Genomic DNA, 16,353 nt, shown 5'->3' on the forward strand with positions numbered 1-16,353 from the left:
CAGCACCATTGGTTGATGTCGACACAGCCGTGGTAAAAGAGTATTTGATTAGTTAATTTCTGGCACAGAAATCAGAAGAGGAGCACAAATGTATGCTCATTCATATGTGGCACATAGCATTGTTTAGTTTTTTTTCTTTTGTGATAGAGAGGTAGATTTTATAATAAACTATTTAAGAATGCAGCTGGCTCAGGGGATTGCTGATGTCCCATGTGATCTTTTTCCAGTAGATTTTTGGTTCTAATTTGATCCAGATTATGATTATCTAAAGACTTTTTGTGGCATATGCAAAATCACTTGATTGTCACAGTGCTGTTCCTAGTCGGCTCCAGTCCATACCACAGAAAGTACAGTCCCAAGTGTCACAGCTGGCACTCTTTGTGGGAAAGGCAAGCATTCACTGCCTAAGTTTTCTCTCACTAAAGTCAGAGGTAAATTTTATTTTAAATTTCAATGGAGCATAAGCAAGAAATGATTGAGCATTAATGGCTTCCTTCACTCCTCAAAAGACAATCCCTTTCAAGGACACCTTGAAGAAGTATCAACTGTTGCTGGCGCTACAGTATTTTGGAGAGGAAAAGAGGACTGCAGACTCTAGTTTGGTTAACTGTGGCACATTTTGAGCAAACAGTCCTAATATTCATGTCCAAAAGACAACTGGAGCAGGTGCCAGAAACCCCAGGGACTGGGTGGACTGGGAAGGGAAGGACTGCTGTTGTCTCTGTGCTGTATGCCTTGGTGTTTTCAGAAGATTTATTTGCTTTGATGCATTTGGATGCATGGGGTCCACTCAGGCCCAAAACCGCATTCAGCCTTATAACCCATTCAGAAACTGGAGTGATAGGAAGCAACTCTGTGCACTGACTTAATGGAGCTGATTATCTCTGCCCTCTTTCCACGGCTCTTCCTCCAATATATCCTCTATCCTTTTCTTATCCCTGATTTGCACAGTCCTGAACTGCCCTTTATACTGAACAATAAGGAGTTGGCTGTATATTCCACAGTAATGACGTCAAAGAATAATAACAATTAGCACTTCATTTAGCATCTTAACTATAACACAAAGACGCCTAGCCAGCAGTATCTCAGGCACATGGGGAAACTGGTCACATAGAAAAGAATTTAATGACCCGGCCAGCCATGAAGTAAGCTACTGAAAATGGCAATCAAGATTTTTTTGTTTGCAGACCTAGGTCCATCCACAAAAATCTTCTGTCTCACCAAGACTGGCGTTTAGAGGAAAATTTCTCATATATAATTTATAATGATAGTAGCCATGAAACCTGCTACGCTTTTATTCCAATTAATTTTGTATCCTCTTTTTCTCACACTGCGTAATAGGAGGGCAAGTTGAGTGGAGCTTTTAAGATTCCCTAGACAACTCTCCCTGCCATTTCTTTCCTGGTCTCACCGAATGACTGCATGAGCTTACCTCAGGAACAGTGTGGACCTTGTGGACCCGGGTATTTCCTTAGACCCCCACAATCAGGTTATAGATACATCTTGTCATTCTTTCTGCATGACATCATTAACATTTGGCTTTTTGTGTTAATCCATACAGGAAAAACTCTTGGACAGACATTCTTCATTTCAGTCTCAACTATTGTAACAAACTTTTCTTTAGTTTGAGAAATGTTGTACAAATTGCACCTATTCAGACTCCTGTGGCAAAGACCACTCTCCCAGCTTGTAGTCGTGGCTGTATTTCTCTCTACGATTTTCTACTGACACCTTCCTCTTCTTTAATCCCATCAAAGGAAAAGCAACTTCTCTTCAGTTTTAAGGGCCTATCTCCTCTGTCATTCGATGCCAGGATCTGCTGGCTTTGGCAGGGGAGTGCAAGGCTTGAATGAATACCTCAGTGCATAGCAGGGGTTTCAGCTTTTTCAAGGCAGGAATTTATAGCATTTAGTGTAAATCCCACAGAGACTCCCCAGGAATAAAAATGACGACAATACCATATGCAGGTGGTGATTAGGTGGAAGCCATGGGCAAGGCACATGTGTGCCTCATTTCCAAGAAAGGTACAAAAAACTGGCTGAAGGTTATCTAGAACGGATTACAAATTGCTTAATTTGTTTCTAGGCTTGGCCAGCCATTCTGATCACACTCTACAATTATTTCATGTATTCTGGTATTAAGGCCGTTTGGGTTTGACGGCCACTCTGGAGATCTGGAACAGGGACCGACGCGCGGGGGAACGGCGGAGGGCACCGGTTTGTGGGGGAGCGGTGGGGCAGTCAGCGCACAGCGCTGCGAGGGCGCCCGGGTGGCACGGGGCTGCGGCCCGGCCCGGCCCGGCCCGGCAGCTTCGCTGAGGGCGCTCTGCACCGCACTCGGGCGTAGCCTGAGCGCACCGTGGGGAAAAACCAGGCGGCTCGGCGGCGGGCAGACCGCTGGCGCGGTGTTTGCTGTGCCCGCTAAGGGTGTTCGGTGCCCAGGAGGCCTGAGGCGAGGGAAGGGCCCTCGCCGAGCCCCTCGGCACTGCAGTGTCGCCCCGGGCGTCCTTCAGGTGGGCGGCACGCGCTTCTCCCTTGACTCTTGCCCGGCAACGGCGATGCCCGACACGGTGAGGCCGATCGCCCTTCTCCCAGCTCCCCCTCCACACCACACGGGTCCCAGACGGGGCCGAGCACCCCCCGCCCCGCCTCGGGAGTGCGCGCATTGCCGCGTTTGAGCCGAGCCGCTCGCCGTACCCAGGCCACCGCCTCCCGCGCATGCGGGGTAGCGGCGCCGCAGAGGGTACCTGGCCGGCGGGGCGGAAGGACGTTGGTGGGCCCGCGCTGAGGTGAGGCTGCGCTCGTGCTTCCTCCTCCTGCCGCCGGGTCCCCTCTCTCCCCCTCATCCCAACGGCCGCCAACCGCCGCTCTCCCCTCGGCCGCGGCGCCGCGGCCCATGGCGGCAGCCCGTGACCTCTGTGCGTCCCTGAGGGTGGCGGCGACGGGTCCTGCGGCAGCGGACGCTTTGCTGGAGGGCAGCGAGGGGCCCGAGCGTCTTCTGTGAGGGGGGACTACGGCGGGGCTTGTCTCAGCCTGGCCACGGCGCTGCAGTTCCTTTCTCCGGTAACGGCGGCGGGGACGGAGAGGGGCCTGTTCCTCTTAAATGTGAGAGGAAAGCGGCGTGCGCGGCTGCGGACAGCACCAAGGCCTCTGGGGACAGCTGGGCCGCCTCCTGGTCTTCGCTCCCGCTCTGTGGCCCTGTGAGCGCAGGAGGCCGGCCGCACAGAGGGCAGCACCCTGCGGGCAGCACTGCCTCGGAGCCGCTCCCAGCTCACTGAATTTGTGTTTAAAGAGAGCCGCCTGCTTCAGGCCTTGTAGTTTTTTAGTAAAATCTGACCCGATACAAAAAAATCCTTTAATGCAATAGGGTTTGCAGTTACTTTAAAAAAACAAACCGCAAACTAGTTCAACAGGCATGTGCTTTTCCTTAGAAATGAATAAAATGTGATCAGTGTTCTGAATGTCTTCTGATTTAACACCAGGATAGCAGGCCTGAAATGGTAGACCCTGCAGGGAGGGACGGATTTAGTGTGAACAGCGAAGGCTAGTCTTGATTCCATGAGTACTGGATGTAAGAAGTATAAAAACTTAGTTAGATTCACGTCATAAATAGGTTGTCCTTGAATGTTGTCCCTTAAACATTCTCATTGAAAAGTCAAACAGAGATGAGTGCTGTTGCTTATGTTGTGAAGATGATTATTACACAATACAAAAAGCACAATCTTTCTACAGTAGAGTTACAGAAAATTATTTGAGTACAACTTCTTGTCCCACAATTATCTTTTTTTTTTTTTTTTTCTTTTAGGAAATATAATCACCATGTCGTCTGCATTATTGCCTAAGCCACAAATGCGGCGCCTTTTGGCCAGGCGGATGAAGTTTCATCTATTTGGGGCATTTTTTGTATCTGTGGGATGTGCAGCTTTATACAAGGTGAGCTCTGTAGTCAGTCAATTATAAACTGGACTCATTAGAGTGTTTTAAGAATTCATAATATTTTTTTGTTGAGATTTGGTTGAGCTCTTCATCAGAAAGCTTTAGTAATGTATTTTTGTAAGCATGTTTCCAGAACATAAATAAATATTCATAATCTTCTTTTGAAGAAATTATATGAATAACCTGATGCTTTAAGCTGTGTGATCAAGATCACGCAATTCGTGACAACTTAACCTTGAGTCTTCTAGTCCTAGACTACTCTTGATCATTTGCACGACTGATGCACATTAACTCCAGATAGTCTGTGTCTTTCTGTGTCATGGTATCTGAGACTCAAGAGAGTTGTCAGAGTCTTAGTTTATCTCCAAATTTCAGAAAACTTTCTCATAGCAATTTGGAAAACCCATCCTTCAACCTGAAGATATCAGTGTGGGGAAGGCTAGCATGGTCCTTTTATCCTTTCTTTTGAAGTATCGTGTGGAAATGGAGCACATTTCCAAAAAAACCCACTTACAGATTGGAATTTGTTTTTCATGGTCCTTAAGAGACTTCTGATAAAGATAAGAGGGGTAGTTGTTCTTGAGTGCCTTTACTAAATAACTTTTGGATCTCATACACAAAGCAAGCAACACAGTTTGAATTACTATGGAAGAACTGTATCTTGGTTTGCCCATTGAACTCATTCATATACTATTTGCAGCATTTGAGTACTTGGGAAGCTATTGATAAAAGTGACTAGAAATTAAGTTAATTTCAGGTTCATCACAAAAATATCACGGTCGACTTAAACTTCTTAGAGATCAACAGATGTCTATCAGAAACAATAAGCTTGCACAGTTAAAGCTCAACATCTACTTAACACATCTGTTAAGAGGAAGGCAAGCTTGTTTGTGGTCAGACTTACAATATAATTTTTTTTAGTAGTCTGTGGTTTTATATCTTATTTGGCACCTCCACATTAATACATTAGTAAGGCAGACCATATTTAGAACAAGTAACATGGATCTCAGTAGTGATTTACTTTGTTATGTGTTAGATACTATTGAAAAAACCCACCTTGGACTTATCTTCACATTTTTGAGCATATCCCTGTGCTTCAGGTGAATCAGTATCCAAGGAGTCAGTATTGTGTCTTTTTTATGTCGGTGAGCTGTAACAGCGGCTTGGCAGTCTTGTAAAATTTTACCAGACTTCTGTCGTTGACCTACACTGTAGCTCAAATGTAATACATTGCTTTAGGATGCCAGTTTATCTGGAGTTACAGTTTTGCAGCTGCCCACAGACACAAAACTTGCCATAGTGGCATGTTTTACATATAAAACTATTAGCATGGAGAGCATTGGACACTTGAGTGTCAATATAGGTGGAGTGTTTCTGAATCTTAAAAGTGTAATGTGCTATCTTGTAACGGACTTTCTTTTTAAGGTTTCATTTCAGATGTTTGTTTTCCTGTCCAATGGTCAGGTAGCCTGACTGTGGATTTGAACAGGAACAAAGTAATATTTTACTAATTTGAGCTAAAGGCTTTTTAGACTGATATCCACTGATACAAGTAATAGCACTAATAGAAAAAAATTCTGTTTGTAAAGCTTTGCAATCTTTAATTTTCTGTGTGTTACTTTCCAGTTTGGAATTGCTGATCCTAGAAAGCGAGCTTATGCAGAGTTCTATAAAAACTATGATCCCATGAAGGACTTCGAAGCCATGAGAGCAGCTGGTGTGTTTGAGTCTGCACCGCCCAAATGATGGTAACCTGCATTTACAGGTAATAAGCTACTCTTCATTAGAACAATAGTAAATTGGATTGTTTCGGTGAAACATTGTGCTTCTATTTGGAGGTTCTTGCTTTTTGATCAAATAGAAAGGTGCTCCCAAAGAAAAAGGGTAAAAATTGCACTCGAGAGACTTCTGGGTAATAAAAACGTGAAGAAATACAGGAACTGGGGCGTGGGGAGTAAGGGCAGAATAGAAAGCTCCTGAATACCTTTTGGGTAATTTGTTTAACTTGTGTGATATAGGAGACTTGTACAGAGGGGTGCCACGCCTTTCCCTCCTTACGCAGATATGGAGGAGACAAAGCTCTTGTATTAAACTGTAGGACTTGTTTGATATTACTGTTATGTTGATTCCATCACATCTTGAACTGCTTAGGTTCGGGCTATCTATATCTACTACTTACATATTTGTGGTGGTACAGTGAATGAGAAAATGGAGAATCTGTTTCTCTCTTATAGCATGCATCTTAATGTAAGAAACAGAGACGGCTTCCACGTATCCTTTCGTCTTTTGAAGTTGGTGAGAGGGGGAAGATAATTAGCCATGAGGGGAAATACATTTAAATATGTGCATACATACATACATACATACATATATATATAAAATCACAATGGCATACAGCTCTGTGTACTAATACTCAGATTTTTGCCATACTGAATTAAGCTTGAATAGAACTTTGTTCACGGTACTATTTTCCTAGCACTTAACACTGCCTTTTGTTTGAAGACTGCCAGACTTTGTTCTCCCTTACTTGTTGTCATAATACCAGGAAAAAAAAAAGTCTTGATTTCAACCTTGTTGTAGTTATTAATAAGCACGCTCACTAAACTGCACAAGCTCATGATGTGACAACTCAATAAAGAATTCCTCCCCCTTTCTTGATCCACATTTTTTACATTGAGTTCTCTGCTTCTTTTAAAATGACTTCAAACTAATCTGGAATGATAGCTTTTTCATTCTTTTGGAATGTTTTCATATTGTGATCATTACGTGATAATCTGTGTCTCTAATTATCCTGGCCAGCTGGATTTTCTCAGCCTGTTTGCTTAAAGCAGCACGATTGAATAAAAGATTTGTACTTAACACTATTAATACTAAATTCTGTTGTGTGGTAATCTACAACGCTCTGGTTTCTGCATAACACAATTACATAAAAAAGCAGAGCTGTAGCTCTTCTAACAAATGTAAAAATTAAAAAAAAAACCCCAAAACCCCATGGCAGTCCCTTTGGGTTTTTTTTGTGAGAGGGGGAAACTTCTGTTCTTTAGCTATGACTGCAACAAAGATAAATAATGAAATAATAAATTTACCTGGTTTTAATCTTGGTAATTCTGCCTCTGGTTGGGTCCTATTGCTAATACATAGGCACTTTCAAACTTTCTTAGATGCTGGAATTGCATTCTTTAGTCAGGTGGCCTTCATCAGAGTATTCTGAAAGGCCATCTGGTGGTAAAATCATTTGAAACAAACACTGTCAACAAGGATGCATGTTGAATATTTAATTGGAATCATGAGCAGGATTTTTTTCAGTGCAAATAGAGCTCCACTCTCAGTTAGCGTATGTTCCCATTTGCAGCTTAAAAAAAAAAAAGTTGCACATTGTGTGCACCTGTTAAAATTAAAGGTTTCCTAAACATTTCTTCCATTCCTTAATTACACCAGCTCAAAAGAAAATGTGAAAGACAAATCTTCATATGTGATTTTGTTTGAATTGCTGATGCTTCTTATTCCTTAGTCTATTTATGTAAGAACTGGTATTTGTCACTCCTTCGTAGTAGAAGGAGGTTGGGTTTTTTTTGTGCCTGTGCATGAATACATAAGTAGAAGAAGGGGAAAACAATGCCAGTGTTTCAAATGTTCTGGAAAGACTCTGAAAAGGACAAGTACGCAGAACAGATGGAAGACATTTTCATTTGCCTCAGTAGCTTGGAGGTTGAATTTGATGCTTTTTTTGTTATAGTTACCTAAAGGGTACAGTGGTCATGCATGCTCTACATCTCCCATTGTATTGGAATATATTCTGCATGTGGCAGTAAATGCAGTGGTTTAACTTCATTGAATAATACTCACTCTGGAATCAGTACTTAGCCCCAAAATTGAGGAAAGGGTAGGGTAGGCAGGGAGGAGAATTCATCAGTTAAGGTGTTAGCTTGGCACTCTGCACCAAGTTTGTTCCAGCTGGGCAGCTTGTTACCTAAGTGTGAATTTACACTGTTCTGTCTACTTGGCATGGACTTTTTGTGGCAATACTGATAATGGAAACTAAGGAGTATCCTACCTCTACAGTGTGCTTAGTAGAAGAATAAAGGGGCAAGCTAGGAGTTCAGTGCTAACCACTTGCATGACTCTTGTCATGGAGCACAGCTGGTCTTGGATTGTATTCAATACAATGTGGAGAAGCAATTTGAATTTGGTTTTCTTCCTTCCTTGGTAGGTTGCCTACACCACTTGTTTCCTCTCTGGCTCCTATCTGAAAGCTGCATTCCTTTCTCTTTCAGACCCTTAGCAAGATTGATTCAGTTATCAGCGCAGCATGTACAGTGAATCTGATGTGCTGTGCAGTGTTGTTCCAGCTCTTGATTTGTTCCATGTTTCACTTCTGTTTGCCACATGAAGGGTGTGTGAATCTTAAACCATCAGGAAATAACAGGGGGAATTCCTCTAGACTAAACCACCACATAAACATTTCTCTCTATTGCTTTGCATTCATACATACTAATATGTTTACTTAGAGCATGAAGTTTGTCCAACATAACTTAATACTCTTTTTTTTATCTTGCAGATCCCCTTTGGTCTGAGGAGACTTGATGACCGAACCTTATTTGTTCACTGAATTGTAAAGTGTAATGCACTCACTGCATGGCACGCTTTAATGTAACTCAATAAATAAAATACATATGTCAGTGGCACTTAGTTGTCTTCATTAATGTCGAAATGCTTAAATGCTCAGATGCTGGGAAGAATGGTGGAAAGTCTTCATAAATTGCTCAAGATGACTAAGTCTTGTTTTCTTCCCCCCAGGAATTATTTGCATCTCTGTTTTGGCCAAATTCCACATTGGGTAACAAAGTACACCCCTAAGCAGTTACAGCTAGGTTGTCCCAGCTGCTGATGGGAATATGCAAAAGTATAGTTGTTACAGGAAGGGAGCGTCTGGATTTCTTGAAGGGTCTGTGTTACCTCTTGCTTCACAAGGTGATGAAAAAATTTGGAGAGGAATTCTGGAAATACACTAGCCGGCCTTCCTATCTTTTTCTGCTGCCATCACTGTATTGCCTTCCTTACAGCAGCAAACTTACATCAAGACTTACAAACTGCGCAAATGCCCACTCTTGTACACGGTATGTTACTCTAATTGGAAAATGACGCTAAACTGCAGGTATGTTCACATATATTTGATGTACAAGGGGAAAAAGGGTAAAAGCAGAAAAAATAAATATTTTATGATATTACAGTAATGAAAATCTTTGCATGCTGTTTCTAGACACGTATCAATAATCTCCTTTTTAATATCTGGAAGTAGTCAGCTAAGCATAGTTTTGATCTCTGCTACATCCTGTGTAGTCCAAGGCCTGGTGCTCTGTCTTTTGCCACGATACCTGTCATGGGGAACATGCTTTGTGCATTGCCTGTTGGTGAGGTTGGAGACGGTGCTAGGACTTGTAGCTCTTGATTGCTGAACGGGGGTACTAGGAGAGGAGTCAAAGCTGATTGTGTGAAAGGAGGGAAGGCTTTGTATGAAGCAGCATGACAAATTAAGCCATCTGTGTTGTATTTGAAGGTCTTCAGTTCAAATACTGTTTGGAGTAACTTTTACTATTTTAAATGGATCATTAACTACTTAACACTTAATAGGTATCTGAGAGCCACATTTGGACTAATGAAAGCATGTAAGGTAGTTGATCCAGCACACTATTACAGAGCAGCATGGGGTTTTCTTTAAACTTTCCATACAGGCAGTGCTTCCTTTCAGCAAAGAAAGTATTTGACGTTAGTGGTGCAGGGGAAACCATCCAGTAATCAAAATACCCCTGCTCTTATAAATGTAAACCAGAGCTTAACAATAGCAAATGATACCCATTTATCTTCCCAATGTACAGTATAAACATTGTATGCCATTAAGTACTGACTAACATTTTCTCAGGCATGTCTGCAGGTTTAAATAGCGGGGGGTCTTCAGTCATACTGACAGCTTCAGAGGCAAAGAAACTTGCTACTGCCAGGTGTGCAGGCTAATAGAGCTGACTGCCCTTGCAGCTCTAGCCCTTATAGTCTTCCCAGTTGCTATGAATTAATTTACTTCTAAATTCTAAGTTTCTTCTAAACTATTACATCCAACAGCAGTTATTGTTGTAGTCTGTGTTCCTTCAGCTGCCAGCATGTGTTGATTTAAAGAAATGAGAGGATTGTGACTGAAGATAGTTTTTTGACCATACAGCAGTGCTCAGAGATGTCTTTGGCTAAGTGTATTCAACAACAACAAAGAAAGGTGAGCTGTAACTTTTATGTCTGTGCTTTGAGAGTCTGCAGGTTATAATTGTTGCTTTCTGTATATATTATAGTTTCACAATGGATGCAAAGCAAGTACTTCCTTTCAGGAGGCAAGGCCAAGCAACCCATAGTTCGCTTTCCTCTGGAGTGGGAAGAGCGGCAAAGCTGGGTACCCAATGTAGGAGTAGGCAGAAAGGCTAACCTTCTCTTCTGAAATCAGCACCAACCCACCAATTTTCCTTTTTTTTCTTTTTGCCTTTGCCAGCAAAAGTTCAGCTAATCCTAGCCTACAAACAATTGGGGGTGGGACTTAGCATAATACAAGAAAGACCTGTGTGTGTTAGACCCTAATCAGCTGCTTGTTACAGAATCTGGCATGCTGTTTCTAGGAGATGCAGAGCTAAAAAACAGGCTTGTCTGGGCTGAGACCATCCCAACTGTCTGTAAAGGTTTTTGCTATATTTATGTATGAAATAATAATATATAAAAAGGAATTGTTTTACCTAAATTACTTTGGGAAGGTCTTGCCGTGTATAAGCCTGACCATGCCTTCAAATTTTTGGCTGGCTGGCTTTATTCTTGAGTGTTTGAGGAATGATTGATTGTTCTGGAAGCAAACTAAAAAGATAGATTTGAAGTTGTGAGCTCTCCAGCTCTAAAGAGCATTATGAGAGTAGGCATGTTTTAAGCATACACATTGGAGTGCTTTAGCAACTAAGTACAGGCAGCTGCTCTTTGGACAACTTTGTTTTCATAGTTCACACAGCTCATATGTAGGAGACGCTGATTTATATGCAGTCTCCACACATGTTTCCATACATGTGGTCAGAAGGGGGAGAAAGAACCTGCCTAATGGAGTAAAGATGCTAGCTTAATTCACTGAAGAAGAGTGTAATTTAAGCAAGTGTTTATTCCAGGAGAACATAATTCAGGAAAAACACAAATGTATCTTAAACAATGGCTGCAATCTACAAGCTTTTAGAAATTAAACGGCTGCCTTCCCTCATTTTTTACAGGTGTGTTTGCATCCTCTTGGCTGGTTTGGGTACTACATAAATAATGAACAGAGTAGTCTAATTAATTCAAATGGTGACTACAGTGCTGTTTTGATTCAGTTAGTCACAAAAGCATAAAACTTTTCAGCACATGTTTTTTGGCAAGCTAATCATCAGTTTTTACTTCCAAAGTGTTGTCATGATCTATTGCATTCTCTGGTACATGATGAAGTCCAGTGACCAACTGGAATCTAATGGGGTCTACATGAAGCTTGTACGTCTGTCTTATCATTGTTCTACACCGCAACCTGTTCATTCCTTTGTAACTGAATGACCAAATAGCTCACAAAAACAAATACTACAGGAATAGCTTTATTATCTTTAAACAATCTCATTATATTACAATTTACCAACCAATATGCAAAATTAGAAGTATTAAACTATTTCCATAAAATATTCAGGAATGAAGCATGTGTGTATATACATATACATTTTTTTAAATAGTGTTATTTAAACAATGACTAAGTTATTAAATCACTGTATGAAAAGTTGATAATGGATGGGCTTATTTCACAGTCAGAAAAGGACAATGCAGATCCCAGGCTTCTGTCTTTTCAGTACACAAGAGACACGGCTTTTAGGAATACTTTTTAACAAAACAGAACTCACGAGAAAAACATTGCAGTTACTACATTCTTATTTACTGTGCATTTGGTCATATCAAGTATGCATAGAAGTTATTAGCTATAAAGCGTACGTATCTGCTCCAAATGATGATCAGATTTTATTCCAGTTCTTGTCTCCAATTCCGGCCATGTTCAGGAATCCCCAGACAAAATTCATGTCTGTAAGTAAGTAGAAAAGGGAAGAAAAGTAACACACACAGTTGAAAACCAAGTAAGCTTTTGTTTTTTAAAATACAACTGCCATAGCCAGATTTGGTTTATAAAGTAATCTAACTGTGCCCAGAGACAGTGATTTTTCGTCTACTAGAAACTGTAAAACATCTGAAAAATAAGACACTTACTTACTTAGAAGGCTTTGATGTGTTTAACATCATATTCATAAGTAAGTGTATTGTGATGGCATCACTAAATATTAAGGTAACTGGTACCTGTGGGTCCATACTTTTTGATCAGCTTGGAAAAAAAAAAAACTCCCTTTGCTCAGCACAAACATATTTGAAAGGTCATGTTTCTAAATATCCCTGCTTTTATCTGTTCAAAGACGATAAGCATAAAATGAATTAGGGCTTAAGTGAGCATGTACTATGTAGTATGTGCAGATCAGATGTTAAGTGAGACCCAACAAGGCTATACTTAGCACCTGCACATCTGTGTTACATTGAGCTTACAGATTTTTGGTAGATTTTAAGGAGACTAAGCTCTGCTTCTTAAGTTTTTGAACTGCATGTTAGCATCCAGCTAACGACCAGACAATGCACAATGGCATATATACATTGAAAAGCCTTCTAAAAATTTGATGGTGGATAAAATAAAGTTTCTGTATACAGACAGTTTTAAAAATAAATTAATGTTGTAGTTCGTGTTTTGTTCTCCAAACCACACAAAGGCACTAGTTTACGTTAAGGACTAATGTCCTGCAAAACTTCAGTCAAATAAAGGAAGCTATTTTAAGGTTAAAGTGGTGCTAAAACCCAGCTGTCACTAGTAACTTAAAACAGCCACACTGGGTTTTTCAGATTTAGTGGGGGAAAATGTTTTGCCTCAGGACGTACGTGTTGGGGGGAGTGCATGTGTGGGGGGAAAGGCTCAGCCTTGAGCAAGTTTTTACAGCTGAGTTATAAACCTGGTTTATTACAGAAACTGGCAGACCCTAAAATATGATATAGTAGGTATTGATACACGTGTGTGTGGCGAAAATATCTGTATGCATGCAATTTTTCCTTGTTCTCTGATTTTTGGTTATTGAAAAGAAAAAGGATTTTGATTGAGCTATAGGCCAAGGCTGTTCCTTTTCACTTTACTCGTTTTTGCTAGAACACTTTCCTTCCAGTACTGGTATTTTGGCTAGGGAGCAGGAATGTTGTCAAGATTAGAAAAGCTATTGGGCTTAGCTTTGTTATCATCTCCTACTCCCTCAAAAATTATATGCATCTCTACTTGATGTAGGTTACTGCAGAAAAAGCATTACTTCCAAAACGGTAAGATATTACTATACTCACCACAAATAATTATTAATTAAATCCCTTCCTCAAGGCTTTATTTTTCACCATGGTGAATTTGCTAATGAATACTCGGCCAAAATTTGGATCAACTACATATTGATATGTTTTCATTATAGTTGGAAGGGGTTCGGTAGCCACAGTTTGCAATGCTGGCACTGTCGAGGTGCTGGGAGCGAGGTGATAAGATGTCTTTGTGATGTACTCCACAAGGCGGTTGTACTGTTGTTCTGATAGTCTCTCTCTAGCTCCATCTGCCTGAAATCAGATAAGATAAAATAGTTACCGAGTAATTGACATTAACTGAACTCAGTGGTAAGGACAGTAACTTCCATGTTGCTTTCTGTAGTTAAAAATCTTCCTCCCTGGGATCTTTTTTAACATAGTTTAATGGATGTTTTAATCAACAGTGTTCTCCCATAGTTTAGTGCTTGGTGGATTAGTCCTCTCTGCTGTTTTGGACACTTCTGAGAAGCTCTAACTCTGCCATAGAAAATTTAAGCAGTATCTTTTGAGAATTTCAGGGATGGACACCTTGTAGATCTTTACAACAGCTCAACAATTTGTAGACAGGAAAAGCATCTGAACCCCTTTTAGAAAAAAGCCAGTAGCTCTTAGCAGTGCTTATCAGATAGCAATGCTAATTAGCAAAAACATTTTCTCATAAAGTACAATTAAAGGCAGCCCATAGCTATATCTGGGCAGTTAAGTCTTTAACTTACTTGATTTAAAATAAAGACTAGAAGCTACCTTCCAGGTGAATGTTCTACGAGGGGATATATCCATCTGCTTCTGGTAACTAAAAAAAGCCATTCTGGGTCAGAGGACCCACACAATTAAATTTTTTTAAAACAAAAGGGTTTTACTAAAGATGGTTTGGGTGTGTTGTTTCTGGAGAAGAAATTAAAGTTTCTATGCAAACTGCCTTTTCCACCACCATGAGTTAGAAGGACTCTTCTGAAGAAATCCCTTTTTGCAGGCTGAAATATGTGGAGGTTCAAGGCTCTAGCCAGAGGGATGCAAGTAACCTACCTCTAGTGGAAAAAAATACAGTAAAACAAATACTGTCAACAGAAGGGTGGCATCCACCGTATGGTTCAGTTCCAAACAGATAAAGTATTAGATGAAAAGCCATGGGCAAACCTGGCTTTGGAAGATCAATCTGCTGTGCCCTTTTTTTGAAGAAGAAATTGAAGATGACTATGACTAGCTTGAGAAGAAAAAGCAGGCATCAAGCTAGCTGCATGGTTTTGAAAAAATGTATTTCAGAAATACCACCATGGATGCTACACTGGTATCACTAGCAAAGTCATTAAGAATAGAAGTTATTTCCAAAATGTGACAATGAACAAAAAGGCAGAAGCTATCCTAGGGCTAGGCTTTAATGCTTCCTTATTTACACTCTGAGAACTGCTGACCAGTTTCACTTTTGTACGGTTTAAAATGTGTTTGTTGGATGTCATGCTAAGGATTGAAAGACTGCTCTCTTCTGTCTGTCTTTCAGGGAGTTTTACACATGCTTCACTAGATGTGATGATATCAAACAGTGCCATTGGATTCATTTTAACATCCATGATCAATATCTTGTCACAGCTCTGGACTGCCAGGCTCATTTTAAACAAACCATTACTTATTTGAAGAAAGAATTAATATGATTGATAGATAGTGACAGATGTCACATCCAAATCAAAACAGTCCCCTCTTTTTTTTTTTACTATGCCTTTGGAGATGGATTTGCTGCTTAGCAAGTAGAAACACTCCTGTTTTCAATCATCACCACAAAAATGCTGAAGGAAGCAGGCTCATGAGCAAGCTCAGAAGCTCAAGGTTGGAGCCTGTGCTTAGAAACAGTGGAAATGATGAAATGGGCAGAGGAGAGTGTGGTTTCCATGAATGCCCTTAAAGGGAGAGAAAAATCAGAAGGCAGACTGCTGCAGCAGACTCACAGCTAACAGTGGAGAACGGTGTCTGAACCATGTCTTCAGTCTAGTGGCACAGAAAACGTATCTATCATCTATCTCAGCAGTCAGTCTGTTTTACCAGTTGAAAGGAGAGAAATATGCTAAAGTACCACCTATGTAAACTAGATTTTAAGTTATGGGTTAAATCTTGCATGTAGGTGGCTCCACATTTTTTCTGATTTCTACTTCTAGGGGGGGTAAGCCCAGGGGAAGCTGGGTTATAGTTCTGCCTCCACACTGGCCAAAAGACCCAAAGTATCCAATGAGATGGAAAGGGTGCTGGTATCCCACTCACCTACTCTTGTGAACCCATTCTTCATTCAGCCCAGGCTTTATCCCACAGATAGATACAGCATAATTATTCAGATGGAAATATTAACTGCACTTGGATGGTCTTCCAAAGTAACTGGGACCCTACTTGCTTCCAGATGACTTCATCTGCAACTGTCTGCTTCTCCAGCCAGTTTCAGTTTAGCTTATATTGTCAAGACAACAACAGAACTTGGAATTGCTGTTATTCTACATTTTTCCTAAATGGGACCTAACATTGCCACTAAGTGCCTTAGCCCACTACTTTGAACAACTATAATGTTAATAGCCAGACCATTCAATGAATCAAAACTTAGTCCAGGGTTGCTTAATGCACCTGCTAGAGGAATCTTGAAGATACCATGTCCTTTCATGCTAGAAGGCCATACTTTTGCGTTAAGAACTCCAGAATTTTTCTAAAATTACTCCCATACGGCTTATAAAGAATAAGCCTTCAGCAATTCAAACTCTACAGTAGCTACAGCGCTTTTGTTGCACAGTCCAGATGTGTATGTAGCACTGATGGGCTGCTTTGTGCACACCTACTAAGGAGATTTGGATCTTTAGGGGTTTCTTCACTGCTTTGAAAAATCCAGAGACTGGTTTTCAGCTCCAGAGATGGTATCATGTAGTGCTATCATGAAAACCCTTTTGCAGATCATCACAAAGAAGTTCTGGAATATCTGAAATTCCAGGGCCCT

General features: G+C 40.8%; 2 protein-coding genes across 2 annotated transcripts in view; one reads left to right on the plus strand and one right to left on the minus strand.

Annotated features, from left to right (window-relative positions):
- The first annotated feature begins 2,730 nt into the window (after positions 1-2,730).
- On the plus strand, positions 2,731-8,620 carry LOC104257252 (cytochrome c oxidase subunit 6C). Its single transcript, XM_059815362.1, has 4 exons — positions 2,731-2,788; positions 3,805-3,932; positions 5,562-5,700; positions 8,494-8,620. The coding sequence occupies exons 2-3, from the start codon at positions 3,819-3,821 to the stop codon at positions 5,679-5,681; spliced, it is 234 nt and encodes a 77-aa protein (XP_059671345.1). The 5' UTR covers positions 2,731-2,788; positions 3,805-3,818; the 3' UTR covers positions 5,682-5,700; positions 8,494-8,620.
- Positions 8,621-11,602: 2,982 nt separating this feature from the next.
- The window catches only part of VPS13B (vacuolar protein sorting 13 homolog B), a 490,950-nt gene continuing 486,199 nt past the window's right edge, over positions 11,603-16,353 (minus strand). The window contains exons 61-62 of the mRNA XM_059815701.1: positions 13,383-13,640; positions 11,603-12,042 (exon numbers count right to left, since the gene is read on the minus strand). Coding sequence (XP_059671684.1) covers positions 13,395-13,640 — 246 coding nt within the window. The 3' untranslated portion in view covers positions 11,603-12,042; positions 13,383-13,394. The remainder of the gene's footprint in view (positions 12,043-13,382; positions 13,641-16,353) is intronic.

This window comes from Gavia stellata, chromosome 3 (genome assembly GCF_030936135.1).
Source record: "Gavia stellata isolate bGavSte3 chromosome 3, bGavSte3.hap2, whole genome shotgun sequence".
NCBI classification, from domain to species: Eukaryota; Metazoa; Chordata; class Aves; order Gaviiformes; family Gaviidae; genus Gavia; species Gavia stellata.